This window comes from Muscardinus avellanarius (assembly GCF_963383645.1).
Source record: "Muscardinus avellanarius genome assembly, chromosome: 6".
NCBI classification, from domain to species: domain Eukaryota; kingdom Metazoa; phylum Chordata; class Mammalia; order Rodentia; family Gliridae; genus Muscardinus; species Muscardinus avellanarius.
The window spans coordinates 50,591,688-50,619,680 of record NC_137791.1 but is presented as its reverse complement, the minus strand read 5'-3'; the positions used below and the strand labels follow the sequence as shown (position 1 = coordinate 50,619,680).

General features: G+C 38.8%; 1 protein-coding gene across 1 annotated transcript in view; it reads left to right on the top strand.

Annotated features, from left to right (window-relative positions):
* Nucleotides 1–27,993, top strand: part of BANK1 (B cell scaffold protein with ankyrin repeats 1) — a gene marked incomplete at both ends in the record, with an annotated part of 320,108 nt that overhangs the window by 48,835 nt on the left and 243,280 nt on the right. The window contains one exon of the mRNA XM_080697739.1: nt 16,820–16,974. Coding sequence (XP_080553865.1) covers nt 16,820–16,974 — 155 coding nt within the window. The remainder of the gene's footprint in view (nt 1–16,819; nt 16,975–27,993) is intronic.

Below are 27,993 nucleotides of genomic sequence, written 5' to 3'. Positions count from 1 at the left end.
TATGAGCCAAGAAAACGTTTTCTCTTCTATGTTCATGTCAGATATTTTGGTCACAGCAACAGAAAGACAAACTAAATAGAAGGTTTAGTGGATTGAAACTATATGTATTCACACAATGGAGGCCTGGTCAATTATAAAAAGAACAAAATTATGTTATTTTTAGGGAAATGGATGGAACTAGAAAACATCTTGCTATGTGAGACCAGCCAGAGACTGGGACAATCAAGGGCCATATGTTTCCTCTCATATGTGGAAGCTGGACAGAATAGAGGAAAGAAGCTGTGCATGGAGGCTGAGACAGGAGGATGGCCTCAACTACTTAGTGAGGCCCTCTGCAACTTAGTGAGACCTTGTTTCAAAATAAAGAATAAAAAATAAGGACTGAGGTTATAGCTCAGAGGTAGAATGCCCCTGGGTTCAATCTCCAGTTCTGAAAAAAGGAAAAGAAAATAAAGAAAAGAGACATCCTAAAAAGAAGAAGAGATATTAGTAGAATACAGGAAGGGGACTGGGGAAGGCAGTAGTGTATAGGGGGAAAAGGAGGCTTGGGAAAGGAAACAGAACAAATAATGTTATACACATATGAAAATATATTGCAGCCAGGCATGGTGGTGCACCCTTGTAATCCCAGCATTCGGGAGGCCGAGACAGGAGGATCGCAGTTCGTGGACAGCCTTAGCTACTTAGTGAGGCCCTCCCTAAGTTAGTGAGACCCTGTTCCAAAATAAAGAATAAAAAATAGGGCAGGGGGTTAGCTCAGAGGTCAAATGCCCCTGGGTTCCATCCCAGACCCCCCCACACACACACACCAAAAAAAAAAAAAAAAGGAAGAAGAAAAAGAAGAAAGAAAAGAAAATGTATTGCTATCAACCTCACTAGCATGTATGGGGAGAAAAGGAGTGGAGAAAGCAGCATATCAAGTGATATTGTGTGTAATGCAAGAATATATCACTTTGAATCTCACTAGGATGTATAATACAATGTATCAATTAAAAAAGATTTAGTGGAAGGATAGTGTGAAATTTGTAGACATTCTAGTTTGAAAGAATAAATTTTTAGGTGATGTTAAAGTATGACAAAAATTCTTCATAAAATTCGGATAAAACAATAAATTATACTTAAATTTATGTGAGAAGAGATTCCTTAGAAACAGTGAAGTTTAATCACTTTATCAAAATAAATGACCCATGGTTCTTTAAATGTTGTTTTAATGTATAATGCTCGTGTTTTTCCTTTCCCATTACCTGTGAGTTATCAAAGTAATAAGTAGTCTCACATCAGTGCAGGACAGATGTGACTTAATTAGTCTTCACATTTTGATGGCATGCCATGTCATTGCTTCAGGTAGTTGAGTTCTTAGTTATATTGAAGAAAACTAATTTTCAAAATGAAACTTGTGGAAGAAAACTTACTAATTTATATGTGCAGTAATAGAAAATTAGAAATAAGTAGAGTATGGCACATTAATTAAATTGCTACATTTGTATTAGAGTTTCTTTGCAAATCACCAGCCTGGGCATAACTTTTGAGGAAGCCTATTCTGCATATAATGGTAGTGTTCTGAATTACCAGTAATAAATTCTATGGCCATATGTCTGATTGTCCTTGGCCTCCATGCTGGCCTGTGGTCAGATATGTCTGGGTGAAAATGATGGCATCACGTCTGTTCCTAATAATTAGATTTAGTTTTGGCTTTATTGCCTGTTCTTTTTTCTAAAGCTGTCTGCTCCAATTTAGTGAATTATGTAAGTATCAGAACAAGATAGGCCATATTATAAAATAAAAATATAGCTTAAAAATTGTGAAAATTTTACAAAATCCTAGATTATATATAAATTGAATAAATGGCAACAGTGAAATTTATCACCACAGTTCATTAAGACTTTCTTTGAACATTTAGTCAATTGCAATAAGCAAAAAAAATAGAACATAAAACAACCCACCCAAATTTATTCTTCAGCCACTTAAAGCATACTGTTTAGATAATTTCTGGCCAATTTTGTTAATTCACGATTGTTTATTAGGCTATAAGGAAACTTGATTTTCAAGTCACATCTTTATTGTAAGATTTTTTATTCATAAATATGGGGTAAATTATTTGGGAAAGGTTTGATTATTTGTTCTTATTCAGTTAAATTATTCATAACTCAGGGTATTGACAACATGGACAAACACTCTGGGGCCAGGAAAAAATCTATTTTATTATGAAAAATGCATGTAACTTCAAATGACAGGGGTGAGACATTCAAGTGTAGTGTTCGGGAGAGCTGGCCTGAATGAGGTGAAATCCACCACACTTTTTCTTGATTCTGTGGAATTTGATTTTTAGCCACAAACCACTGGCTTCAAAACCTTTTCTAATGGGCAAGATATAACCAGAGAAGAGTTTTAGAAGATTAACCTAAATCCTGGAGCTGAGATGGGCAAGATATAACCAGAGAAGATATAACCAGAGAAGAGTTTTAGAAGATTAACCTAAATAAGGCATTTGTGAGAACATGAATGAAATCCTGCCTCACCCCAATATACAGTTAGAAAGAAGAATTCTTTAATAGTATACTCAAGCCATTAAGCAATAGTTTTTTCATGTTTAGTTACAAGGTGAAATCCAGAAATCATGTAATTCTTTTGTTCTTTGGCCTATCTTACACTTAAAAAATTTGTTTTACCCATGATCGGTTGTGTGACATCATACATTGGTCATTTGGAAAATAACAGTTTACTGAACAAGGCAAATCTTCCAAATATTGACACATTTTCTTATTGAATACCTCCAGATCACATGCATTAATTTCACTATTGATTTAATCAGAAATTATTAAATAATGGTCAGCTTTTAATTTCATGGTGGATATATAAGTTTTCCAAAGTTTTTAATATATCAGATTATAGGCTGTAAACTAGTACAAATTAAACATGTATGTAATTTGTATTGGACTCTGGATGGCAACTAGAAGCTAAACTCACAGCCAACTTAATAAATGCAGGAGAGGCAGCTCAGTATCCCTCCATTACTTATCATTCCGGGCTCCAGTTCCTGCAAAGTACCCTCGTGTTTTTAAATGTTTCAGGGATACAGGTGAATCCCTCAAATTGTTTCCTGTGAGCCTCCCTCTTCCGTCCACTACTAGCTGCAGTCCCTGCTTGAGAAAAACTGTGGCAGCTTGTGGGAAGATCGGGAATAGACTGAGCTATACCATATTAACTAGGCATCAATTAATTTGTAAAGCATTTCAAGGATAGACATTTAATAAAGTGATATCTACTGCTTCATCAGGGACAATTATATAAAACTGACTTCTATTTAAACAAATATCGCCTCATGTTTGCTAGTACAGTCTGATGCCACTGTCTTTATTCTTGCTGATGGGACACATTTTTTTTTACTCTGTGTTACTTTTGTACTATAATACCCATTATATATTAATGTAGTGTGAACATTTTTTAAATCCCACAGATACCATAAATCTCTGTTCTAGTTTGCACTTTTTTCTCTATTATATTGTTTATTTCCCATCTTCATATTTGCTGAATTGTGTTCCTCTTACCAGTATAGAAAAATTTAGCCCTATTCATGTGTTCTATATTTTAGTTAAAGACATCAAAACTTCTACCCTTCTCACCCCAGAGCTGTCACAGAGATCTTTCCCCTATCAATTCAATTAACTTCTGTGCCTTAGAAATGTCTGTTTTTTTTTTCTCTCTATCCAATGGTCTAGGTCTTCACATGTCCTTTTATAATCTATTGCTGGAATCTCCCAATTGGTGTCCTGAGTACCTGAGTATTTCCTCTCTACTCTTCTAAACCACACACAAGATTAGGGGCTTTACACGGCCTACAGAATAAAATAAAAAATACTTTAGAGCAGCAGTAGAATCTTTCATAATAAAATATTATGTAAACTATTTTTAAATTTAGCATCAAGTTTAAACCCCCTATATTGATTTTTCACTAATTTAGATAATATTTGATCAACTCTAATGGTATATTTAAAACAAAGGCCAGTAGAACTGTTCTTATACTTCTAGAATTTATTCAAGTTTGAAAAATTGTTAGCTGCCAACTCTAACATTCAGGGATTGAATATCTACTTTTCTCTTTTTCTAAGAAACTAATAGTTCATTATAAGTTCAGAATTCCAATTAAGATGATGGATTGTTTGAAAAGTATATTACTAAAAGGTCTGAGTTATTCATGTGAGTTCAGGTATCTGATACTTTACACAAGAGTTTTATTTTGTCCCCAAAACTTCTCTGTTTAGCATAAGTTAATAAAGTAGCTCAAATTATTTCTGAGGCCATAAAGACTAAAATTTCAAAATTTTGTCTTCAATTTATAATGCATAATCAACACCTTTTTTGAGGAATTTATTCAACCCAATTTATCTCTTTAAATTCTATTTGTCCTTACTTTTGTTTTTCTTTCCTACATGTCTTTCTGTCATTCTTATGTGTGTTGAGAATGGAACTCAGAAACCACAATTGTTAGTAGAATTATTCCTAGATATAGAATATAATTTTGATTTATTTATTGCTAATAAAGGCATTTGTTCAATATATTTTTACTTGTATTAGCAATGGCATTCTGTATACTACCCTGTGTAGCTTTTGATTGTATTTAAATTATGAATGTCATAGTACTCTTCCAGAGTTTTTCCTATTTTCTTTTCATATTAATTAGGATCATTGTGTCATTACTTAGTGGCTAGTTTAGGTTGTTCATAGCTATTCTAAAAATCCTACTTCCCCTTGTGTGATTTTTTCTTTCATCTTTGCCCAAATATAGTCTTATTTTTCATGTTTTAACTCTACATAAGAAATGGTCATGTACTGCATTAGCAGTGCCACTCCAAAGGTTTTCTGAACATAGAGTCTAATATTAAATGAAAAAATTTGTGTGCAATCACTCCCTGCAGGAATTTGGTTCCAGGACTCTGGTGGATATCTAAATCCAAAGGTGTGCAAGCCATTATATAAAATGATGCAGTGTTTGCACATAGGTTGCTCTCATCCTTCCAGTTACTTTGAATCATTTCTGATACTTAATACAAAGTAAACAGTATGCAAATAGTTGATGTATTTTATTGTTTAGGGAATAATGATGGGGGAAGTCCATATATATCTAGTACAGACATAATTTTTTTAAAAATCATTTTCCATTTGTGGTTGGTTGAATGTGTTGATGGAGAATACACATATTCAGAGAGCATCTTAGTCAGCATTCTTGCTGCCAGGATCCAAAACATCTGACCACACAACTTAGAGGAAAATTTATTGGCTAACAAGTTGTGGAGATTTCAGGGTTTAGTTCATGTGCAGCCAGGTCTTTATAGTTCAGGGCCTGGCAGTGGCAGGGAACAGGGAGAGGGAGAGAGCAAGGGCTCTGCTCCCATATCATTGAGGCCAGAAATAAGAGAGAGAGCAAGGGGAGAAGGGACCATATATAATCCCCAAGGCCACACTCCAGGTCCTTCCTGACCAACCCAACCCTGCTCCTTCCAGCGTTGCTACCCTGTTTCTGTAAGGGCCAGGAGGACATTCCAAATGTAAACCATTACAGATAGCCAATTGTATAGAGCAATGACCAAAAAAAAAAAAATTACTGTCTCTTATTGAGTAAAACACCTAGCTCTGAAATCTATACGAAGACAGTTCATATCCTCACATCTACAAAATTGTAATCCCAGGTTCTAGGAACTCAACTTTTAAATGACAATTGAGTCTGTGGGGGGAAATTTTTACCAATGAGACACGTTTTACTTAAATTTGTTTTGTTCTAGCTAGTGTTCTGCCATTTAATTGTCTTAGTATTATTTTTCTAGACAGATAATTTAAACCTTATTATCTTTAAATTAGTAACATTTTCTCTCCCACGGCTATATTTATGCTAGAAGGAAAGATCAAAGATCATATAAGAGCAGCTAGTAGCTTGATATAAGAGAATGTATCTGATATTGCTTTGCTATGTTTTTGTATTTCACATGAGGAATAGAGTGAGAGTCCTATTAGCTCTTCCCTTCACTAAAAAGTACAAAAGGCAGTTTAGATTAAATTGAGAAATAAATATTTTAAACGTCGGACATTTTATGACACCACTAAATGGAATTTACTTATATTCGTCTGCTGAGGATATGAATTTTTAACCATAAGTTTCACGAGCTATTTCAAATTACTTATACTAGCATCTTAATATTACCTATATATTAGAACTGAGGTGCTTTAAAAATTCTCTTTTGAAAATTACATAATAGCAGAGCTGGAATGCTATATTTTCCTGGGAACTATGTTCATGAATAAAAGTTTTGTGGTTGTTCTATTTACTAGGCAATTACAATTTCCTTTGAACTGTAATAGAGATGTTCAGAAAGATGGAATTCAACACAAATCCTCTTAAGCTCAAGCCATATTTGCATTATTTCTCTTAATAGTATCATAATACGATAAAATGTATTTGTGAGAATGCAAGTAATGCTCGTCAATCTCTTTAAAAGCTTTCCATTTGAGGAAGCTTAACTTATTTAATATTACTTTTTACTTAAATGTTTGGACAGGAATTCTATTTGACTAACATTAAAGAAAGTAGGAACTGTATTTTTCAGTCCTACTTGAATGTCACCTGATGCCCTTACAAATTCTCTATCTCCTTGAACTAGTCTAGATGCTTCTAAAGCAAGAAGATTTATCTAAATCACTGTTCTGTTATTCACTGTGATGAGCAATGTATAAAAAATTATTTTCTTCAACTGTCCAACTTCTTTACAACTCATTAAATACGAAGTATGCTTATATCTAATGTGCCGTTGTTTCTTAGTCTCTCAAAGCTTCTAGGAAAAATGATCTATGCAATTGCATTTGTCCACTTCCTTCCAAGATAGACACCTTATAACTGCTAATATTTAACTTTACAGTATATTTTGTTTCCATAAATATTTGAAACCAACTTTGAATAATAGATAATAATTATATAACCCAAATGCAAATATTAAAGACTTTTTCTAATGATAAAAATTACACATGCTTGGGTCAGGTGTGGTGGCGCACACTTGTAATCCCAGCATTTGGGAGGCTGAGACAGGAGGATTGTGGTTTGTGGACAGCCTCAGCTACTTAGTGAGGCCCTTTGCAACTCAGTAAAACCCTGTTTCAAAATAATAAAGGATAAAAAATAGAGTGTGGCGGGGTAGCTAGGAGGTAGAATGCCCCTGGGTTCCATCCCCAGTACCACAAAATAAAATTACACATGCTTATATTAAAAAAAAACAATTTTAATAATACAAACAACATAGAAAAAAGTAGGAAAAAAGTCACCCGGAGTCATAATGTCTAGAGGCAAGCAGTGCTGAGATTTTGGCATTCTTCCAAAATTCCACACCTAAACACTTGTAGTGTAGAATGTAAACTATTTGAAAGTTGAGGGAGTACTTACCAAATATATTTAGTGAGAGAACCATTTTTAAAATTACAATTTATGTTATAGGAAAAAGAAAAGCACGCCGGGCGTGGTGGCGCACGCTCGTAATCCCCGCGCTTGGGAGGCAGAGACAGGAGGATCGCGCAGGTTCGAAGCCAGCCGCGCGTGCGCTGGCTTAGGAGACCCTGTTTCCAAATAAAAATGTAAAAATAGGTCTGGGAGTGTAGCCCGGAGGTAGAAGGGCTTCCAGGAACCCCAGTACCACCAAAAAAAAAAAAAACAAAAAAAAAACCACAGTGACAAATATGAGATTTTGTTTCAGAAAATGTGAAAATAATTATTTTTACCATTTAAAAAGTCCTGAAATGACAGTCCAGGATGTCAAATTTTGCCTTTGTCTTAAGAATAATGTATTAACAACTGTTCACAAGAAAATGAAAATATAACCAAAATCATTGTTGTATTCTAATAAAAGTTTGGAAAAGAAAGCTCAAAATAATGAAACAAAAATATAGCATATGGAAGCATAAATTCAAATAATAATAAATAATCTTAATTATACCTAACTGCAGTTTTCTGACATAGGAAGAGATATAATGAAGTGTTTCAGAGATCACTACAAACAGGTGAACCGTTATGAAAAGCAGACGCTGTAAATTTATATGAGGATTTCTCTAGTACTTCATATGAACAATTGTTAAAACCCCTTCCTATAAAGAATTATAAACTAGTTCTAGAGTTAAATGTGGTTTTCCTATCTTCTTAAATATCTTTATTTGACAGATGATCAAACTGAAACATTATATTCTTTTATTTTATTATTATTATTATTATTATTATTATTATTATTATTATTTATTTTGGGGGGTGGTACTGGGGTTCCTGGAAGCCCTTCTACTTCCGGGCTACACTCCCAGACCTATTTTATATTTTTATTTAGAAACAGGGTCTCCTAAACCAGCGCGCGCGGCTGGCTTGGAACCTGCGTGATCCTCCCGTCTCCGCCTCCCAAGCGCGGGGATTACAGGCGTGCGCCACCACGCCCGGCCTGAGACATTATATTCTTTGTGATGAGCCCCTGGCCTGGAAGTAGGGGAGAATCTGGGAATGTCAGCCTGAGTCTGAGTGCTGGCCCTTCTGAAGTATAGTTCTGTAGTGGGGCTGGTATTAAATGAGAGAGTGTATTATTTCTCTTCCACTATTTGTCCAAGATTGAGATATTTCTTTCTTTTAATATCTTTTAGAAACTACTTTCTGACACTTACTAATGAATTCCTATAAACCAAGCACTGTTGTAAGACCTTAGAAGACCCATCATTACCTGTCGATAGTGATTTTAAATTTATCACTTACTATAAAGAGTCATTTTCCCTACCAGTGAGAGCGAATCAGGGAAAACATAAAACCACTCTCTGGGAATTCTTGTTAGAATAAAGCATTCTTGTGAGATAGATAATTCAGGGAGCAGTAAGAGCTGATCAACATATTCACTTATAAATAAACTGCTATTTCTATGTAAATTAGCAATTCTAACTAGAACATCAATTTAATGTCAAGCAGGGTATGATCTTATGCTAGGTTAATAACAAATGCCTTAGACATTTTCTCTGGAGCTCTGGGCCATATGTTGTTTTTAACAGCTCTGAAAAGTTTGTGCATTTGGTTTTATCAGATTGTTCCTGTAATAAATCAAGTGTCATATGAATGGATGTAGCCGTAGATGGAAAACCCTATACTACTGATCAGGTGCTCTGCAGCCCGACTAGTGAGGCCTCTCTTGACTCCTTCAATAATCAGCTGTGTGATCTTGAGGAGATTAACTCACCATTCTTGAGCGAATTGATTCAGAAACCCACTTTCCTCATTTAGATCTACAGCTCCCCTTCCCTTGCACTTTCCATCAGCCTTCGTGGCTTAAACTGCCGTCCTAGCACTTAACGGCAACTGCTACACTCCATATTTTAGTCATATATTGTTTGTACCCCCCCATCTGATTGCAAGTCCTATGATAGAAGACTCTATCACATCCTCAGCATCCTGAATAGCAACTAGTACAGTTTGTTGCTAATAGATTTCTTCAAAGAATAAATAAATTAATCTATATAGTGAAGATGATACTATTATCTATCTAATAAAGTTGGTAAAATCTTAACTGTATTAGTATATACAAATCATTGTGAATAGTGTTTGCCCGATAATACACATTCATTAGTTCAGTATTTGTTAGTTGTTATTAATATTGCTGAGAAAGTTTGTTTATAAAATTATGCATATTCAGTTTAGGTCAAATCCCTACTTGAAATTCTTTTCCTTTTAGATAGAGTTGATTATAGCTTCCCTTTCACTTGCTAAATTGGAAACCATCATCATTAAACCATTCCAGCTTCCTGCCAATACTTTAAGGGAAGGGGGAAAATCAGGCTTTAGAGCCATTTCCTAAGATAATATAGGCATTCTCTGAGGAACAGGAGAAACTCAAATCCAATGTCTAGGGCATGGCATTTAAAGTGAAGAGTAGTAGCATTTTATTAACTTATCTCACACTTTTATTACTTAATTTTATTCTTCATTTATGGTAGTAAAAACAATTCATAGCAAAGAAATTTTTGGCACCTAAACATATTTCATTCCAGTATGCCATCTCTTACTTTTTGCAAGGGTAGAGGATCTCTAATTTTTAAACATTATAGAGGATGCTGCCTTTGAATTCCTTTCCAGTCTTCCTTTCTCAGATATTGGTCAAGACCACCTACATCTTTCTACCTTTCCCTCTCAGCCACTGAATCTCTCCCCACATTTGAGATGCTGGATAAGCTACTGCTCTTCTCTGTGGAGCCACTGAGATCGGCCTGGACATACACGCCTTCTGCTCACACCTGTGCACATCCCTCCTTGTCCTGTCCCAAAGCCCATCACTGTAGGATCCATAGGTTTGTACAAAGACCTGTAGTGTGCTAAAGGCAATAGCAGAAGTGGAAACCTTGAACTTGCCATTAATCCCAAGTCTCATGACAATGATGGATAGATTCTTCCCAAAGAGATGTCTTGCACTGTTCACTCAATCAACTTTCTTCTTGATATATTTCCAACTAAAATATAATTTAAAATGACTTTTATTCTCACCTCCAGAAATAATCATACTGAGTTTTTATCATTTTATATAGAATACATATATTGTATGAAATACATAATATTTATATTTAAGTATGTACTTAGATATGTTCATACATGCATACATGTTTATATATCTATATTCATACATCTATTGGTGTCCAGTTTTTTATTCAGTTAACATTAAAAAAAGATCTCATTCTATTACAACTTCATATTTTACTGTGCTCAAACTGTACACCTTATGAATTCAGATCAGTCTGTGTTTTTTCTTTCTTAGTTACAAAAAAGTGACATACTGCTAAGTTGCTGAGTGTCTCGGCCCTCTTATAACCTAGATATTTTTCAATGGAATATTTTGTTAGATAAAATAGAAAAGTTGTCACTGTCTCCATGAATTATGTCCGATGTATAATTTAACACTCAGAGTTGGAATGATTAGTACAGACACAAAGTTTTCCTGTAGCCTTTATCTCAAAAGAGTAGCAACTAAAATGAACACAAAACTTTATACCATCAGTCATTTAAAGGGCAGAATTGAAAGCCTGACACTCAGGTTTTGTTTTAAAAGTTACTCAGTAGATCTTGATTATATTTCGCTGTGGACGGGCTGTTTAAAGAGCTTGTTGGTGATACATGTTCAACTTCCTCAGAGAGAATATAATTAGGTTTGTCCATTAGCTGGTCTTTGATTCTTTTAGCTCAGTTCTACATATGTTTATCCATTCGCAAGCCATACCGACTACCAAGAACATGGGTAACACTAATACTGTACACCTTTAGAAAGTCTCAATTTAAAAAAAGCTAAAATGAAACTCTGTAGCAGATCAGGAAGCACGCCTAGCTCTTTTTAAGTGATGGTAACTTCCTCCATCTTGTTCAGTTCCTGGTTTTAGGCTTATACTCGGTGAAGTGCAGAAATACTCCCTTAACATAGTCAGACAAAGAATATGGTAGAATAAATTACTGGCTTTGAGAAACAAACCATTTGCCCCCCAAAAAAAACACAACTCGCTAGTGAGGCATAATTTTTTTATGTATTAAGTCAGGCAACAAATAATAAGCCTATAAGGCACTATTGTATACACTGGAGATAAACAGGCAAAAAATCAAAGAGATATATACCATATTGTCTCGCCTCCAAAGCTTGTGCTGTAAGTGAGATAAACTAGGAAACAGGTAAATATATATATGATTTTAGTTAATGGCTTATCATGGTGTTACGGAAAGATATCACACTAAGGTGTGAGTTACTGTTAACACACACTGCTTCACATACTCACAGTGCATTGAAATCACTGAGGTTTCTTTGAAAACGCAGCTCCTGCCTCAGTGGGTCTGGGGTAGAGACAGGAAGGCTGTGTCTTTCATGAATGATCATCTTAAGATGCACTTTATTTTACCATTTCTGTGTGGCAAATTTCATTACTAGAGGATGGGTAAGAAAAGATACCTTAAAACAAGAGTGAATTAGTTGCAAGAAATAGAGTAGGAGAAGGAGAAAAAGAGAGTGGGTAAAAAGAGAAAGCACAGTAAATAAAATAGTGTGGAAATGCAGAAAAAAATCGCAAACAAAGACACCATCCCCTGATAAATATCTTGCCTGTGCTTTGGATCAATTCTTGCATGATATGAAGTAAAAGTAGAATAATAAAGTGCTAGAGTAGAGAATAAATATACATCTGAGCTAATATGTATAAGCTTAGTTGGTAGATTGTGTAGACTGTCTGAATAAAACTAGGTGTTTGTTTGTTTATATAGTACTGTAAATTAAACTCAGGAGCATTCCATCTCTGAGCTATACCCTAGCCCTATTTTTATTCTTTATTTTGAAACCAGGTCTCACTAAGTTGCAGAGGGCCTCATTAAGTAGCTGAGCTTGACTGCGAACCTGTGATCCTTTTGTCTCAGCCTTCCAAGTACTGGGATTACGAGGGTAAGCCACCATGCCTAGCTAAAACTGAGTGTTCAAAACAGCACAAATGAGCCAGGCATGGTGGCGCACGCTTGTAATCCCAGCAATCGGGAGGCTGAGACCTGAGGTTCGCTTGTTCGCGGACAGCCTCAGCTACTTGGTGAGGCCCTCTGCAGCTCAGTGAGACCCTGTTTCAAAATAAAGAATAAAATAGTGCAGGAGTTGTAGCTCAGAAGTAGAATGCCCCTGGGTTCCATCCCACATCTGCAAAAAAAAAAAAAAAAAAAAAAAAAAAGCAAAAAACAGCATAAATGACCTAGGCAAAGTGGAGCACGCTTATAATCCTAGCATTAGAGAGGTGGAGACTGGAGAATCACAGTCAGTTTGAGGACAGCCTTAGCTATTTAGCAAGGCCCTTTGCAACTCAGTGAGATCCTGTTTCAAAAAATAAAAAGACTAAAAAGTAGGGCTGGGGGTGTAGCTTGGAGGTAGAATGCTGGGAGGCATATACTGGAGTTAGAATTTCCCCAGTTTCAATCTCTAGTATCAAATTAAAAAAAAAAAAGCCAGGTATGGTTTGTAATCCTAGTACTTGGGAGGCTAAGACAGGAAGATCGCAGGTTCACAGCGGCCAGCCTCAGCTACTTAGTGAGGCCCTCTGCAACTTAGTGAGACCCTGTTTCAAAGTAAAGAGTAAAAACTAGGCAGGGATGAGGGTGTGGAATCCTAGGTAGGGATGAGAGATAGAATGCCCCTGGGTTCAATTCCAGTCCTGCAAAAAAAGCACATTTTCATTTTAGAAAAATTAGAAAACATTTTATATATTATAAATAATAAACATATACCCTAGTATAATGTAGTGTTAACATTATATATGTAAATATACACGTGTAATAGATATGCTAGAAATAATTACTCTTTCTTGCTGTTTTGAATATGTAGGTGGATATATATGGCTAGACAATTCTTATTCATTCAAGAATATGTCTTGAATTTCTACCTCATAGTTCTGTCTGTACTTATTTTATTAAAACAGAAGCCTATTAAATTGACAATTTTGTAACTTGAATTTTTTCAGTTGTAAACTTGTCTTTAGTTGTTAAATATTCTCTGATGGAATTTGTGTTAGTGATAGCATCTTTTATCAACTAGCATATTTTTGTCTGTTCCCTTATTGCTTAGATTGTTTCATATTTTCTGCATTATAAACACTGCTTCTGTGAACATTCAAAGAAATAAATCTTTTTGTATATTTATAATTATGTCCCCAGGGCAAAATAAAGTAATTCTCCTTAACCTAACATTACAGAGAAATTAGCAGAAATGTTAGATACTTAGAAACTTTTATAGTGAATGACTTACTCCTCTTTCCTTCAAGGTACATCAAATAACTTTAGTTTCTTAGTTCTTCCATTGATTTACAAAATGATTAAGCTAGTTTTACACAGTGCTTCACTATTTGATTTGTGTGTGAGAGTATGTATATATGTATATGTGGGGAAAAGAGAGGAAAGAAAGGAAGGGAGAGGGAAGAGGGAGGGAGGGAGGGAGGGAGAGGGAGGGAGAGGGAGGGAGAGAGAGAGAGAGAGAGAGAGAGAGAGAGAGAGAGAGAGAGAGAGAGAGAGAGAGAGAGTTTTTACAAAAGTATCTCAAATTTTAGTGAAATGAAGACTTATTTTCATTTCTTTTCAAACAAAACCACTATTGTGAGAAATCTGGCAATACCAGATAATTTTGTGCCTTAATTCTGCAACTTTCATTAAATAGAAACAAAACAAGATTGCAACTTTCCTTCTTAAATGAAGCATGGAGTCACTCTATCAAGTAGGCATCTCTTTTGTTACTCTGCTTTTCTGATAACCTTACCATGTGAAACTGAACTTTGTTTGAGTCGAGCTGGACTAGAATTCCAGTTTTGTTTGGCCCTCTGAACTCTTGTTCTTTTATATTCTGTCAATGACCTTACCCTTGCCCTATTTGAATATTGTTCTTATTGCATAGAAAACCATAGGTGTCTTAGTAAAAGGTCATTAGAAAATATTAAAGGATTTAGGCTGTTTTATGTGATTTGAGGATGAGTGCAAGGAAACAAAGTTTCACTATACTTTTCCTCCTGTCAGGAAATAAGGGTCGTTTTATGATTTTATATATTAATGGGATATTAATCACTCTACTTAGAAGCTGGATCAACAGTTGTAGTTTGCTTGGGACTGGGGGAAAAGGTCCTAGTACATGCTATTTTCAGTGCTTAAACCAGGAAAATACAAGCAAATTGGGAGAGTGGCTCAAGCTATCTAGAAGACAGGAGGAATGAGAAGAGGCTAGCTAGAGTGGAATGGTGAAGAAGCAGGTTCATTCATATTAGCGAGGATTCGGGATATCTGGTCACTCTGGGGTTTGTGATGTTAGTGATTTTGCAGAGTGGTCAGTCTCTGTCTTTATCCATGGGCAGTGTTCTGGTCTGTGAAGGTGTTTACTAGGAGCACACCAGGGTCTACCTGTGCATGCGAAGCAGGCTGCTAGAAAACTAAGACCTAAGTTCTTACTGCCTCAGGCTAGATTCTACCTGTCAGGGGCTGCTTTTCCTTCTACAGACCCATCCTTCAGGGATTTAAGGGACACTTTTGGATGGGCCTAAGAATTTACAGATGTGACATTCTCATTGTGAGAGTCTTGATTTCAGCCACATTGTGTGATGCCCTAATTAAACATATTTGCCTTTGAAACATGAGCAATAAAAGTACTTGTCCATTACTTACTGTATTTTTTTCAGTAGAGAAAAATAATAATTAGGACTAAAACTAAATTGATCAATGTTAAGCAAAACACCAGTAGATATTTTACCCTTTCTGTGAGATTTAAAATTCGTAGTATATTTCAGTGTCCTTAATAATACTACCATAAGGAAACCTAATCTATTTCATATAAAGCATTATTTTCATAGAATACATTAACATTTTGAAGAACTATTATTTCACTATTAATTTATATTTGATAATTTCAAAGAAATACTATTTTATTTACTGATTGTTTCTTATTACATTATTAAAAATCAGAAATAAATATAAAGTAAAAGAATTATTCTGTTTTAAAATAATAGGTTTCTTTATAACAATCATAAAAATGTCTATTTTTTTCAGATTTATTGTTTTAATATCGAATGCTGGAACCACCACGCCCGGCTTAATATCACAATTCACTATAGCAAAATTGTGGAGCAAACCTAGGTGTCCATCTACAGATGAATGGATAAAGAAAATGTATATGTACACAATGGAATTTTACTCAGCCATAAAGAAGTCATAAAGAAGATACTTACTCAGCCATAAAGAAGTCATAAAGAAGATACACACATTAGAATTTTACTCTGCCATAAAGAAGAACGAAATTATGTGATTTGCAGGAAAATAGATGGAATTAGACAATATGAAGCTAAGTGAGATCAGCCAGTCTCAGAAAATCGAGAGTCGTATGTTTTCTCTCATATATAGAAGCTAGAGAGAAAATAGGAAACAAAAGGAACTTCAGATAAATGAGGAGACCAGAACAATAGTGGAAAGGGACTGGGAGAGAAGGAGGTGGGGAGAGGAAAAAGGAACAGTGGGAAGGAAACAGTTCAAATAATGCAATGTCCACATATAAAGTTTTCACTACTGATTTCACTCACATGTACAGGGAGGGAGAAATGGGGAGCAGCATCAAATCTGACAGGAAACACACCAAGTGCTATTAAAAAAATCCTTTTCATTACTTTGAACCTCACTATGATGTATAATTAAAATGCATCAATAAAACTATTACAAAGGAAAGGGGTAGTTAAAACTATGTGGGGAGCCAAGCATGGTGGTACATGGTTATAATGCCATACCTGGAAGGCTAAGACAAGATCACAGGTTCAAGACCAGACTCAGCTAGTGAGGCCCTGCACAACTTAGTGAGACCCTATTTCAAAATAAAGAATTAAAAATAGAGCTGGAGGCGTAACTCAAAGGTAGAATGCTCCTGGGTTCAACCTCTAGTACTGCAAAAAAAAAAAAAAAAAAAAAAAATTAGGGGGTAAAAATTTAACTGGTGGATAAATATATTATATAATTAACCTAGTTTGTTCATAAAAGTTATAAATTTATTTAAATTAAGAAATGCTATTTTATTTTTCACATTGTAATTGTATATCACAGTGAGATACAAAGTGATATATTCATACATTCACACATCACTTGATATGGAGAAACATTATTTTAGTTAATAATGTATATTTAATTTCAGTTCTCCTAAATTCAGTCTTCCCATATATGAATGAAATCTTTTGGTCAGTAAGTAATTAGTGTATATTAATAGTAGAAGAAATAATATAGTATCTATATTTGTAAAATTTTCTGTAGGTTCTGAAGATTACCTTGAGGTCGACATTCCAAAAGACCCAAGAGTGAAGCATGCTGGGAACATATGTGAGAGGAAGGAGACGGAAGACTTGGCAGGAGCCTCAAGAAGCACTGCACCACTGGCCATGGTGCTTCCTGCTGAGATCCCCTGCGAGGTCAGTCCACTGCTGGCTATTGAAGTGGCCTGCTCCTCTAATAGATGACGCAGTATACTGCACTCTAAGCCCTAGCTTAGCTAGCATTTCGGTCAACTTTGCTCGTAGTTATGTTTCCAGACCCTAGAACAAAATCTGGCAATTAGTAGATATTTGATTTGATATATCTGTTGAATAATTAGATACTAGAAAATACTTAAAACTTAATTTTATTCAATGTCACTTGATATTTTGCAAACAGGTATATAATGTTAAATATATGTATGTGTGTGTATATATATGTTTATATATATATAGAGAGAGAGACAGGAAGGCATATACATGTCTATATATATGTATGTATATATATCAGTGTATATATATGTATATGTATCAGGCTAATTAAAAGAAAGTTAAATTTATATTAACATATTGATGGCTTTTATTTTCCTAAAGGGAAATATGTTATTGAGTAGAATTTTAAACATCTTAATTATGATTATTATTTAAGTATGATTTTGTTGTAACCTCACGTCATAATGAAGTTCAGAGTGATAGGGATATACATGTACACAGTACATATAGAACCACTACATTTTCAGTTATAAGTATATATTAAAAGCCCAAAATTATTAAGAGGTAATAGCATAGGAGCTAGAAGAGCTTGTGCTTCAGGAAAAAAGAGTATAACTTTGGGGAAGGGTCACTGGGATGATCACTCTATGAATACATGTTCCTGACATTTCTTCCTCCTAAACCTATCTTGGAATGAACCACTAAAATAAGTCACTGTTGGAACTTGACCTAGATCTCTCGATATGTAATCTTCTGACAAACAAAAGAGGCCGGGCCACAATGTCTGTGGTGCCTTAATGAGGAAACAGTGAAAGATGTAGGAGAGCCTTACGGGCACGGCAAGCCAGGGTCTTTCTGGTAGAAGCCAGGGATTTTCATGGCCTGTCCACAGGGCTCATTGCTGGTGGCAAGTGAGTACCCACATCCTGTGGTGAGGGAAGGTGAACGTGCTATGGAGTTATGCATGTAATTCCCTCATCTCCCCCCAACATGGGCGCTAAGCAGAAGAATTGCCACATTGAGCTACTTTGCTATCACTTCTAGAAGAACAAAAATTGCTTTGACACTGCCTTAGAGAACCCAGAAGCTTGAACTGTACATATACAAGTTGAGGGAACTGACATGGATAACCAGACCAAAAAAAAAAAAAAAAAGAAAAAGAATCACAACACATGAAAAGAAAGAACGTAAGGAAGGGGGATGAAGTCAAATAACCCAAACTAGTTCCTATTGAGCTAGAAGTAAAAGGCAGAAAGAAGTGTAATAAAAATGTGAACTGTTTCTGTAGTAGATAAAATCAAAGCAGATTAAAAAAAAAAAAAAAAAAAAAGCTTCTAGCATGCCAGACCCCTGGAGAAACCGGGCCCAGTAAGACTCTGAGTTCTGGGCTGGGGTTGCACGTGGCGCACGCCAGCCGGGGCCCAGGTCGCAGGACTCTGGGCCCCGGGCCGAATTGCGTGTAGCACGCCACCCCTGGAGAATCCGGGCCCAGTAAGATGCTGGGTTCCGGGCGGGGGTCGCGCGGGGCACGCCAGCTGGGGCCCGGGTCGCGGGACTCTGGGCCCCGGGCCGAAATGCGCTTAACACGCCAGACCCCTGGAGAAACCGGGCTCAGTACCCTGGGTTCCGGGCAGGGGTCGTGCGGAGCACACCAGCTGGGGCCCGGGTCGTGGGACCCTGGGCCCCAGGCGGAGTAGTGCAGATCACTCTGGACCCATGGGAAAACCGACATGGTTACAGTGCTACTGAGTGCCTGATCCCACTACATCCTCAAAGCACATATACTGTCTTCTCTTATTAAAAAGAAAAAAAAAAGGTACAGAAAAAGAAAAAGAAAAATATCGGAGAGGAGGTAAGAAAGCCGTTATGGATGCCAGGACACTGGAGATGCAGACAAAACTTATCTAAATGCACTGGAACTTATGGAAAAATTCCCCGTGAAAGAGGACTGCTATTTCTCTATATTGTTAAGAATCTCGGACATCACCTGTAAGGAGACAGTTTAGCGGAGACCAAGGAGAAAGGTGGTGTTGAAAGAGTTCTCCACGATGGTGGTGGAGACTTGTATTCAGGAGAAGCAGAAACCGGATCCTACCAAACTTATTTTTTTAGGAGAAATTACACCAAATGTCGAATGCTACCATCACGCATGCTTAGGAACACTGGACAACATTCAGAGTGGAAAAAGAGCCTGGGAAGGATTTGAAATGGTGGAGGCAGTGGCAATGCCAGTGGCCAGTACTCAGGGGAGGCAGAGATATGATACATTACACCTGGAAACTTTGAAATAATAACCACAGAGACAGTGATTGAAACCTGCTGAAGGGTTAGGCGGGCACCAGGGCCAGTGGCCAACATCGGAGCTTGCTGTGAGGCAAGGCCACTACTGAGGCCTCCGTGGCCGGGATTGGAGCTTGCCGAGGGGTTAGACCGATGCTGGGGCCAGCGAGGCCAGCATTGGAGCCTGCCATGAGGCAAGGCTGGTGCTGGGGCCTCCGAGGTTGGGTGCGGAACCTGCTGAGGGGTTAGGCCGGTGCTGGGGCCAGCGAGGCCTGAATCGGAGCCTGCCATGAGGCAAGGCCGGTACTGGGGCCTCCGAGCCCAGGATAAGAGCCTGCTGAGGGGTTAGGCCGGTGCTGGGGCCAGCGAGACCAGCATCGGAGCCTGCCAATAGGCAAGGCCGGTACTGGGGCCTCTAAGGCCGGGATCATAGCCTGCCGAGGGGTTAGGGCAGTGCTGGGGCCAGCGAGGCTGGCATTGGAGCCTGCCGTGAGGCAAGGCCAGTGCTGGGGCCTCCGAGGCCAGGATCTGAGCCTGCTGAGGGGTTAGGCCGGTGCTGGGGCCAGCGAGGCCGGCATCGGAGCCTGCCATGAGGCAAGGTCGGTACTGGGGCCTCCAAGGCTAGGATAAGAGCCTGCCGAGGGGTTAGGCCGGTGCTGGGGCCAGCGAGGCCTGAATCAGAGCCTGCCATGAGGCAAGGCCGGTACTGGGGCCTCCGAGCCCAGGATAAGAGCCTGCCGAGGGGTTAGGCCGGTGCTGGGGTCAGCGAGGCCGGCATCGGAGCCTGCTGAGGGGTTAGGCCGGTGCTGGGGCCAGCGAGGCCAGCATCGGAGCCTGCCAATAGGCAAGGCCGGTACTGGGGCCTCTGAGGCCGGGATCATAGCCTGCCGAGGGGTTAGGGCAGTGCTGGGGCCAGCAAGGCTGGCATTGGAGCCTGCCGTGAGGCAAGGCCAGTGCTGGGGCCTCCGAGGCCAGGATCTGAGCCTGCTGAGGGGTTAGGCCGGTGCTGGGGCCAGCGAGGCCGGCATCGGAGCCTGCCATGAGGCAAGGTCGGTACTGGGGCCTCCAAGGCTAGGATAAGAGCCTGCCGAGGGGTTAGGCCGGTGCTGGGGCCAGCGAGGCCGGCATCGGAGCCTGCCATTAGGCAAGGCCGGTACTGGGGCCTCCGAGGCTGGGACTGGAGCCTGCCGAGGGGTTAGGCAAGAGCTGCGGCCAGTGAGGCCAGAATCGGATCCTGCTGTGAGGCAAGGCCGGTGCTGCTTCCTCCAAGGCCGGGATCGGAGCCTGCCGTAAGGCAAGGCCGGTACTGGGGCCTCCGAGGCCAGGATAAGAGCCTGCCGAGGGGTTAGGCCAGTGCTGGGGCCAGCGAGGCTGGCATTGGAGCCTGCCATGAGGCATGGCCGGTGCTGGGGCCTCCGAGGCCAGGATCGGAGCCTGCTGAGGGGTTAGGCTGGTGCTAGGGCCAGCGAGGCCGGCATCGGAGCCTGCTGTGAGGCATGGCCAGTGCTGGGGCCTCCTAGGCCGGGAACGGAACCTGCTGAGGAGTTAGGCTGGTGCTGGGGCCAACGAGGCCGGGATTGGAATCCTGCCAAGGGGTTAGGCCGGTGCAGGGGCCAATGGCCAGCATCGGAGCCTGCCGTGAGGCAAGGCCACTCCTGCGGCCTCCAAGGCCGGGACCGAAGCCAGCTTAGGGGTTAGACCGGTGCAGGGACCAGCGAGACCAAAACTGGGGCCTCCCATGAGGCAAGGCCGCTGCTTGAGCCAGCGAGGTCTGGATCAGTCCACTGAGTAGCCAGGCCACTACTGGGGCCATCAAGAGTGGGATCGGTACTTGCAACGCAGCATGCACAGAGAAATATCACAGAAAATATAAATCAGACGCTTCTCTTAATCAGCAATAACTAGGAGGAAAGGGGCAACAGGAAGAGGTTGAGCTATAGAAAGGGCCCTATAGTGAAGCAACTAATGTGACCAATCAGAGGGTATGTAATACTGGAGGACGGAGCCTCTTTAAAACGCAGGAGGTACATAAACAAATGTATCAAAGTAAATCACCAAAGAACCGTGGGATGGAGGGAGGGGGAGGGAATGGGATGGGGGCTGGAGGAGGGCTAATTGGATGATGTGTGCTTGTATATCCTCTCAAGTCTTGTACTCCAATGTGATTGATATATGACTACAATGCACCAATTTAAAAAATAAATTAATTAATTTAAAAAAAAGCTTCTAAAAGTAAAAATAGCTCACCAGGCATTGAGCAGTGTGTCTAAATGTCTTAATAGCTGATTTCAAAATTCCTACAGTAAACACTTAGTACCATAAACCTTCACATTCCTAAAGCCACAAAGGAAGGAAAGTCCAAAAATCAAATCTCAATATCCCACTGTTTTCTTGGTGGAAGTATCTTAAGCAGAATGCTAGAGAGGACAAGATCCTTTAAATAGGAGAGTCTTTGGGTCTATTTTAATTGGCATGAATAAAATTATTTCTCTGAAGTTAAATCAGTTCAACATCAAATACCTTTTGGCTATCCCAGTTTCTTAAACAAAACTTAAGAGATTCAAGTCATACAAGATTATTTTAACATCAACCCCAATTCCCCAAATTTTAAAATACACTAATCCTTTAGACCAAAATATGTTATTCTAGGCAAAATCTTAGGTGTTCAGTTCATAGACCTCGGTATAATCTGAATGCATGATGACTGTTGCCAAACACCACCAAAAAGGCCATTTGCATCTACCTGATTCAAAACTGTGTGCTTGGCAATGTTCAGTCTAGATCAACTGTCTGAAGCACAAACTTTGAACTTCAAATCATTTCTGAGAAGTCTTCCAATTAGTGGGTGAATGGAGACACTAAGATTCCTCTTTTCTCTCCTGGGAGTGATAGTTGAGACCTCCGAGCTATCCACAATCTAGACATTTACAATACTGTTCCTGCCATCACCAGGTCTTATCTGAGATGTGCCTCTTTCACACCCAGCTTCTTCAAAACCTATTAATTTCCCTTTGTAATTTTATTTTGGTGGCATGCTGACTTGACCATGAGTTCTCTACAGGGGCATAATCTTCATTCTCTTTATGGGTAGAATGAAGTTTAAATTCCTCCTGCCATTGCTAGTGGCTGAGCAATTGCTGGGCTTGTGGATCTGGCTCCTTGAGAAGGTCGGCTCCCTGGCTCCTCATGCTCTGGAGAATCAGCTCTGGCAGATTGTGACTGAAGCACTGGGAGACGCTGCTGTTGCCGCTTCCCATGACCCTTAGGAGCTTTGTTGCTTTTCTAAGCATTCTTCCTTGCCACAGATTTGATTCTCTAGGCTTGAAAAGCTTGTGCCACTTTAGAAACACCAGAAAAGCGTTGTGTTTATGTGATTTATTTCCTGCCTCTCTGAGAGTTACCTAGGTGAGGTTAAGTCTGCATCTTAATTTGACCTCTTCTTGGACTTTCTGTAGGATTAGCACAGTTTATTCAATTTTAGTATCTAAAAGTGTTTTTTTTGTTAATTGGCCAGGTAATTTGTCTTTTTAGCATAAGCATCTTGATTCCTTCTTGTAGGATCTTGAGCATCTAGGGAGTCAGTGAGTTCTAGGTAGGCCACTTACATCTCTTGTTGAGATGACTCTCAAGTGATTCTGTTCCTTTGATGAGCGATCCACCTACAAGGCCTCACCCATTGGAATTACATCTAAGCCAGACCTGAACCTGAACTATGCTTTGGTAACTTTTCTTCTCCACACTGCCCATGACTCCAAAGTCTCATGTGATTCTATAAATGTCTCAGGCGAAATCTTTCAGAGTGGTGATTCTCACCTGGGAGTGATTTTGCCCTCCTTCCCAGGGACATGTGGCAAGTTTATGGGCACTTTTGACTATTACAAAATGGGTATTATCACTGTTAATTGTTACTTACCAGTGGTTAAAGGCCCAGGATGCTACAACACATTCTATAAGGTGAAGGACGGGTCCCATGGCAGTGGCTTCTCTGGTCTAAAAATTCCAATACTAGATTGCAAAGCTAAAGTTCGGTTTTGTCTCAGAGGGTAGAAAATATATCACCTTCATGCTTGCCTAACAAGGGCATTAGGGCTCAGAGGCTTCTCTGCAATCTACCCAGACATCTCATAATCACTTGATAGAACAACCTGGTTTTTAATATTGATTCCAGTTGCTTTTGTTGTTGTACAATACTGGGGTTGAACCTAGGAGCCCTTTACCACTGAGTCACACTCCAGCACTTTTTATTTTTTTAATTTGAAACAGGATCTTGCTGAGTTGTGAGGCTGGCTTCAAAACCTTGGATCCTCCTGTCTCAGCCTCTCAAGGACGGGGATTACAGGCATATTCCACTACACCCTGCTCTATTCAGTCTTTTCACAGATTCTCCCTTTCAGCTGGATTCTCCAAATGTGTTCTATTATGAGAGCCTCTCTTGGAAGTACTGAATTTGCTATCATTTCTGTGAGCCCACCTTGCAGTTTTGGTAGAGGCTTCTGTATTTCCTCTGTGGTAGCACCATCCCAGTGGATGAGTTAGAGTGAACTTAGTTTATCTTGTCTTATATGTACAGGCAGATCTTTAATGAGTCAGTTTCTCTTTCTTTTGGAAGAAAATGCCTACTGCAATCTAGAGTTTTCTCCTCCCTACCATCTTTTACTTCCATCAGTATAACCAATCCACATTCCTTCATTTTTATTTTATTCTTACTGCAACTATTCTGAGGATAAGACAGAAATATGCTCAAAATCAATTCAGTCATCCATTTGCTTCTTGAGCAGATTTCTTTCTTTCTTTTTTCTTTTTTTGGTGGTACTGGGGTTCCTGGAAGTCCTTCTCCCTCTGGGCTACACTCCCAGACCTATTTTATATTTTTGAAACAGGGTCTCGCGCGCGGCTGGCTTCAAACCTGCGTGATCCTCCTGTCTCTGCCTCCCAAGAGCGGGGATTACAAGCGTGCGCCACCATGCCCAGCTAAATTTATTTCTTAAGTTCATAATACGACAAGAAGACCTTTTGAATGGACTTTATTGGTTTTGAGTCTGTATTTATTTCATTAATTGTTTTTCTTTCTTGATCCTAGAACACACCATATTTCATAATAAAGTCCTTCATTTATATAACTTTTTATTGACTCACTTCTGAAACTGAAACCATTAGTCTCCAAACCCATCTCAAAATCTGTAGATGCCCTGAGATTACATAAAGGGTGCAACTCTTAAGGACCGTAAACATATTAGGGATCACATCCTTACTAGTTCATCCCTTGATCTTGAATTGAATTCAAAATAGCATGCAGAAGCTATTAGCATTGCCTGTTCACTTTTGACACCAAACCACAAACCAGTTCATGTTAACCTCAACTTAAAGCTTGATCCCATGATTTAATTGAAGTATAGTAAATTCAACAAAAGATAATTGTGCTCTTTGATGGCCGAAATGTTCTGATATGCTGCTCTTTTAAAGGTAAGGCTTTGCTGGGCGTGGTGGCGCACGTTTGTAATCCCCACACCTAGGAGGCGGAGACAGGAGGATCGCGCAGGTTCGAAGCCAGCCGCTCTGGCTTAGGAGACCCTGTTTCCAAATAAAAATATAAAAAATAGGTGTCTGGGAATGTAGCCCGGAGGTAGAAGGGTTTCCAGGAACCCCATTACCACCAAAAAATAAAAAATAAATAAATAAATAAATGTGAGGCTTTACAGTAGCCAAAAGACATCTTCTTAAATCGAGTAGGTCTCAAACTACTATAGTACTATTTGGAACTACAAAGGAAATTAAAAAAGAAACTCTAATGCCTATCTTCTACTTCTAGAGATTTAGATATGCATGATCTGGTACTTCCCGGGCACTGAGAGGTCTAAAAGCTTTCCAGGTGATTCTGAAAGTGAAGAGAATCAGCAGCCACATTTGGAATCATTGCCTAATGAAATTCTGTTTTGCTATCATGGGCAATATCTATGGCAACTGCCAAAACCTGTCAAGTCCTGGCTTGCCAAAACCTGTTGACCTACGCTTTCTGAGCTAGTGCCTACTAAGGCAATCATGGATATATGAAAATAGCCATTGCCACTAAGAACCCATGGTAAGGTGACATGGCCCACTGGGAACAAAACCTCCTTCTGCTTGTGTTTATTAAATAATTTAAGCCTAAAGGTACCCACCCCACAAAACCAGAAATTTCCCTACCCACCTATTACATTGCAAACCAATTTTTATCCCACTTATTTATGTCTAAATATTTATGGCTAGTGCAGCAAAACTCTAAAGTTTGCAAATGAGAGTTTTCATTATTTGTTCTTTCTGAATTCCTAGACTCAGATTAGAGATACACAGAAGTATCCATAACAGTCAAAATATTAAATTATTTAATATTACATTTAAATATGAATATTAAATTAAAAGATTAAAAGATTAGATTTAATCATTTGAGAAATGATTAAATGAATGATCACTTGAATGTGCTAGTACTCTTCTCATTGAGCTTAATTTACTCATATTGTTGAAGATGGGTCTTCCCTCTTGACCAAGCAGTTTATTCACAGATTAGATGAACTGAAGTATGGAAAATAATAGAGTTGCCTATCTTGATTTAAAAATGTTGTATTTTTAGAAATTTATTCTATCTTAATTAAACTGTATAGATTACCTTCTGTATGCTTAGGTCTTATTAGATACCACAATCATATGAGAAAAACTGCTCTTAGGATGTATAAATTCTAGGTGGCAAGCCAAGAAAGATGGGAACTAACCAAATAGAGGGTATGACTTAGCAGTGGACTTATTAGGGTATGGATATGCCATGCTCGCCAATAACCTTAAAGTTCTGAAACTCCTTGTAAGTTGAAATGACAGAGAAGATTTTGCGGAGCTTGTGAAACCTGATTTACTCCTTGACAGAGAATCTAAGTATAGAGAGAGGAAGAAAAGAAAAGGAACTAAGTAGCATGGCAATGTTATGTACAAACAGGACCAGGTACCTAATTTGCAGTACAAAATGAAAATGCAGGGTCCTTTGTTGCAGTTACTAAGCATTTGAGGGCAATGACAGCAAGCATTTAGCCAAGTGCAGGGCCTTCTAAACACAGAGCCCTGTGAGACTGTACAGGTCATAAGCATGAACAGCCTTGGGTGCAAATGAAGATGGAAGTCTCTCACGGCAGGCAGTCGGGATGCTTGTCTTTTGTTTAGAATTTTTCTCTGGAAAAATTCTGGTGGAAAGGTGGTGTCCTGTCCTCTGTTAAGATGCATAAGAAGTAGGCTGTGTGGGCACTCATGAATGAGAATGAGTTGCCTGGGTGAATAAAACATTTGAACAGTACACATGTGCTTACCAGCTTTGCAAAGAGCAAAGTCAAAGTTAAAAGGGAGCAACTTAAGGATTCAAAAGAACTCCAAAGAACTTTGAATCCAAGGTTTTTGAGGCATGCATCCAAAGTGATTGGGAAGTCATTATTTGACTAAATATTGAGGTGACAGGTTAAGAGAAACAAAAGGAACCAAAGAATGGTGTTAGATGCGAGGCTGGAGAGGGGAAGGTCACAGAGTTGAGGAACAGAGGGCTCAGATTCCTGACCTTCTCACAGGTTGCATGTGGGGACATAGGCAGAATCCTGGTAGTTCCTTTGATATAGGACTTTTCCTCAAGTGCTACTTAGTTGTCAAGAAAAAAGTTCAAAATATCCTATGGGCAAATATTGGGGAGTAGACTTTGGTGAAAATGCCTAAAATAGATCTGTTTGTCAGCTGCAATTATTTGGTAACATTAAACATGCTAGTTGTAGAATCTGATTGGTACAGAGCATTAAGATGTATATTTTAGCCTGGTGTATTGGTGTACGCTTGTAATCCCAGCATTTGTGAGTCTGAGACAGAACGATCATGGTTCAAGGACAGCCTCAGCTACATAGTGAGGCCCTTCGCAAGTCAGTGAGACCCTGTTTTAAAAATAAGGAATAAAAGAATAGGGTTGGGGATGTAGCTCAGAGGTAGAATGTCCCTGGGTTCCATCCCCCAGTACTGTAAATATTACTGATGCGTAATTTATGCTTAAAGAGATAACATTTAAAAAGATAATTTTTGCCGGGCATGGTGGCTCATGTTTGTAATCCCAGTACTTGGAAGGCTGAGACTGGAGGATTGTGGGTTCGCAGCCAGCTTCAGCTACTTTATGATGCCCTCCACAACTTAGTGAGACCCTGTTTCAAAATAAAGAATACAAAATAGGTCTGGGAATGTAGCTTAGAGGTAGAATGCCCCTGAGTTCAATTCCCAGTACTGCAAAATACATAATACATAATACATACATACATACATACATAATTTTGAAATTAATGACATTTTGATAAACATGACTATTTATTTATTTATTTATTTATTTATTTATTTATTTATTATTTATTTGTGGTACTGGAGATTGAACCCAGGGGCATTTTACCACTTAGTTACACCCCCAGCCTGATTTATTTTAATTTTGAAATGAAACATGGTCTCGCTAAGTTGCAGAGGACCTCACTAAATTACTGAGGCTGCCTGCTGCCTACGAACCTGCAACCCTCCTATCTCAGCCTCTCAAGTACTGGGATTATAAATCTGTATCACCACACCTGGCTGATAAACCTGACTTTATAAGGGTATATAAATGGTGTTTCTGTTTCATGTAAGGATGAAATTTAGCATGATTTTTTTAAA